At 43.9% G+C, this 3,097-nt stretch overlaps 2 protein-coding genes across 2 annotated transcripts; one reads left to right on the forward strand and one right to left on the reverse strand.

Annotated features, from left to right (window-relative positions):
* Positions 1–395: 395 nt before the first annotated feature.
* On the forward strand, positions 396–1,306 carry H257_10925 (hypothetical protein; the record flags this gene model as incomplete). The annotated part of the gene is made up of 3 exons (XM_009837689.1): positions 396–413; positions 765–932; positions 986–1,306. The coding sequence occupies 3 exons, from the start codon at positions 396–398 to the stop codon at positions 1,304–1,306; spliced, it is 507 nt and encodes a 168-aa protein (XP_009835991.1).
* H257_10926 (hypothetical protein) lies at positions 1,298–1,674 on the reverse strand. The gene has a single exon (XM_009837690.1). The coding sequence runs from the start codon at positions 1,651–1,653 to the stop codon at positions 1,474–1,476; it is 180 nt and encodes a 59-aa protein (XP_009835992.1). The 5' UTR covers positions 1,654–1,674; the 3' UTR covers positions 1,298–1,473.
* Between the last annotated feature and the right edge of the window lie 1,423 nt (positions 1,675–3,097).

Genomic DNA, 3,097 nt, shown 5'->3' on the forward strand with positions numbered 1-3,097 from the left:
TATTTATATATATATATATATATATATATTGCGTGTATTTCGATGGTATTTTTTATTGTGTAGAATTGGATACGGAATACGCGAACTAGCACCGAACTAGATATATTGTCCAGTGAGCCATATATGATTTGGAGTTTTGGGTCGTCGCCCTTAACACTGATTTCATTCACACACCAATATTGTTGATGAGAGAGTTTGATTGGCTACTTGATTTGTTTTCTGGGTTTTGATTGGTTGATCGATTGTGTGTCGATTGTCCACCCCTCTCCATTTACGAATCGATAATATATATATATATTATTGACAATATATATATATACTGTATTATCGATCTGTCTTTGCTAGTCAAGCGCCAACTCGTTTTTGTGTTTGGCCATATTGTTATTATCGGTGAAATGATTTGGACTTGGCATGTAAGTCGAGAATCGATCGATTTGAGGCAGATTTTAAACTTATTCAATGTATGGTATACCATTTTCAAGAGAACGAACAATTTGCCTGGGCCAACAAGTGTGGGGCCAAACTATTCTAATCGATGATTGGATGAAATTTCTCATTAGTGCACTTTGATTGGCTAGAACATTCTCAACTACATTTGTCAAGTTCATTCGTTCTTGCTCGGGAGCCCAAATATATTGGAGCTCCCGATATATTTGGGCTCCCGAGTAAGAACGAATATATATATATATATATACTCGTGAAGAATGGTGAATAATCCAAGACGACCAATTGTATGGAAAATACACTAATGTTGTTGTGTCTAGTACGCTATAGGCCTCCGTCTGGACGACCTCTTGCCAGCCGACGCGACCGTGTATGGCTCTCCCAGCATTCGATTTGCCCATCGCTTTCAACCGTTCGGGCGGCTGCAGTACCCCGCGCCGCTCTCGTACGACGATTTCGTCACAAACTGCGACTTTAGCCAGTACAAGGTCTGTCTAGTACTACTACTACAACATACTAGTAGTCCTCCTAATCGAAACAGGTGCAAGTGGTGTACCAGTCGGCGGACGAGTGCTTCAAGCTGGCGCGGACGCGGGTGGACCAAGTGCTGGCGATGGCGACGCCAAACAGGGAGCATGTCGTGCCCGAGCTCAAAGCCCTCGTCAAAGTGTGTGTCACGAACGCCGTGTACCTGCATCAGTACACCAAGCAGCGCCACGACAACTTGCAGACGACGAACGTGGTATTGGGTGGCGTGGACGCCTTGTCGATCCAGGACAAGAAGACTGCGACGGTGATCATCAAGTATGACGTGCACCCGACGTACCCGACGATTCAAGTGAAGGACCCCGTGTCTGCATAGATGACGATGTAGAAAGTAGACGCAAGAGGACACGATTGAATGAGGAGTGTGTGGCAATGTTGGCACGAGGTGGGTGGAGAGATCACGAGTAGGTAGCAGTAGTTGTTAGCTTGTGGAGCCGCGTGGGACAAAGGGAAGGGGGGGGGTTGGTTGATTGTGCGTGCGTGCTACTGGTTTTTCTTGGACTTGTCGCTTTCGTCGATGCCTTGAATGAGCGATGTAGCTGCGAGGAGCGAAATCACGAGAAGCGGGATGCAGATGAGCGCCGCGACGACGATCCAGAACTGCGGGTCTTCTTGGAACTTATCAAGCATTTGGAGCAAGACCTCCTTCTCCATCGTGGCCATCGTACGTTCAGTTGGGATCCGACATCGAAGTTTACGGATCAAAGTGTTGTCAATGATTCGTTAAAAGAATCGAATTTCGAAGTAAATGAGCCAATCAGAGTTTACACGCTAACTATGTTCCATTCAAAGTGTCATACAGTAATAACTGCCAGATTGTTGATTTTCAATCTAATTTACCTATGATTTTCAATCTAATTTACCGTTTCCTACGTCCAGTAAAAGTCGACATAAGTAGCACTACCATCAATAGAGGACTTTTGTATGTAGAGTGGTACTACTCGTTGACGTGGAAACTCAAAAATAGTCAGACCATGTCACGACGAATCCGACGTCGAATTCTCTGATTGGCCTAAAATACATCAATTAAACGACGATAGCAAAGATCGGATTCATACAATGGTTCAAGGGCAAGCGTAAGCGTTCGACGCGATAGCGGTAAAACACGTTGTGCGTCTTGAGTGAGCCCTTGAAAGGGAACAATGACTTCCGTCCCTGACCACCCATTGTTGCCAAGCGGCCATGGCGGCGGCTGGCCAGGATTTTCGCTTCTTTCGCTCGCCATCCTTATAGGTGTCACCAAACCAGTTCGTCACATATTTCGGAAGAGTATGAATGTTTGCCTAATGAGCTGACAGTGTTGCAATACAGCTGTCTTTACATGTCAGGTCAAATTTGTTTGTTTTTCTCTATTTTCTCTTGTAAAACAACTGGAGGCTACGGGAAATGACGAACGTAGCCATCGTTGGCGACATAAGCAAGGATGAACGTAGTATATCTACACGAAGGAGACGAGGCTTGGCGCAAGTCGACTTTGTATTCGATTCCGCTGTTCAAAACGTGATGTATGGACTTCAACTTTTGGCCGCCAGGTACGATGCTTTTAGGAAAAGTATCCACAAGATAACATACTACTTCGAAGTACTATTAATAGTACGTACGTACGTAACGTTTAAGTTTACATCAATCTTTGTCATAATTTATGATAATGTTAACTATCCAGAAAGTACATGACTATGTCGTTGAATTGTTCAGCAACGGTACGTCTGGGCGTGATACATTTAATATGAAAACTGAAGGCATGGTTGTGGCTACATACAGTGCTGGCAATAAGTTTAGGACCACCTAGAAATTGGACAGGTTAGCACACTCAAGTAGTTAATCTCTGAATTTACAGACATTCTAGCAATACCAAGGTCACTTGCAAACCATCTTGATATTTCTTGCAACTTGTCGCCAAGTGCTCATCACCCCATACTGAAAAAACGTCATATCACAAAAAACCACATGGCAATAAGTATAAAACCACCCTTTCATTTTTGAGATTCTTGGCGTTTTTTAGCACTAAAAACTCGTTATATATACTCCTCTTGGTGAGTTAAACTGATTCCCGCCTTCCTTGATTTCAAAACATCATCGTTACATGCCAGCGGGACCCAAGCTCACG

Source organism: Aphanomyces astaci (assembly GCF_000520075.1).
Source record: "Aphanomyces astaci strain APO3 unplaced genomic scaffold supercont1.31, whole genome shotgun sequence".
NCBI lineage: Eukaryota > Oomycota > Saprolegniomycetes > Saprolegniales > Verrucalvaceae > Aphanomyces > Aphanomyces astaci.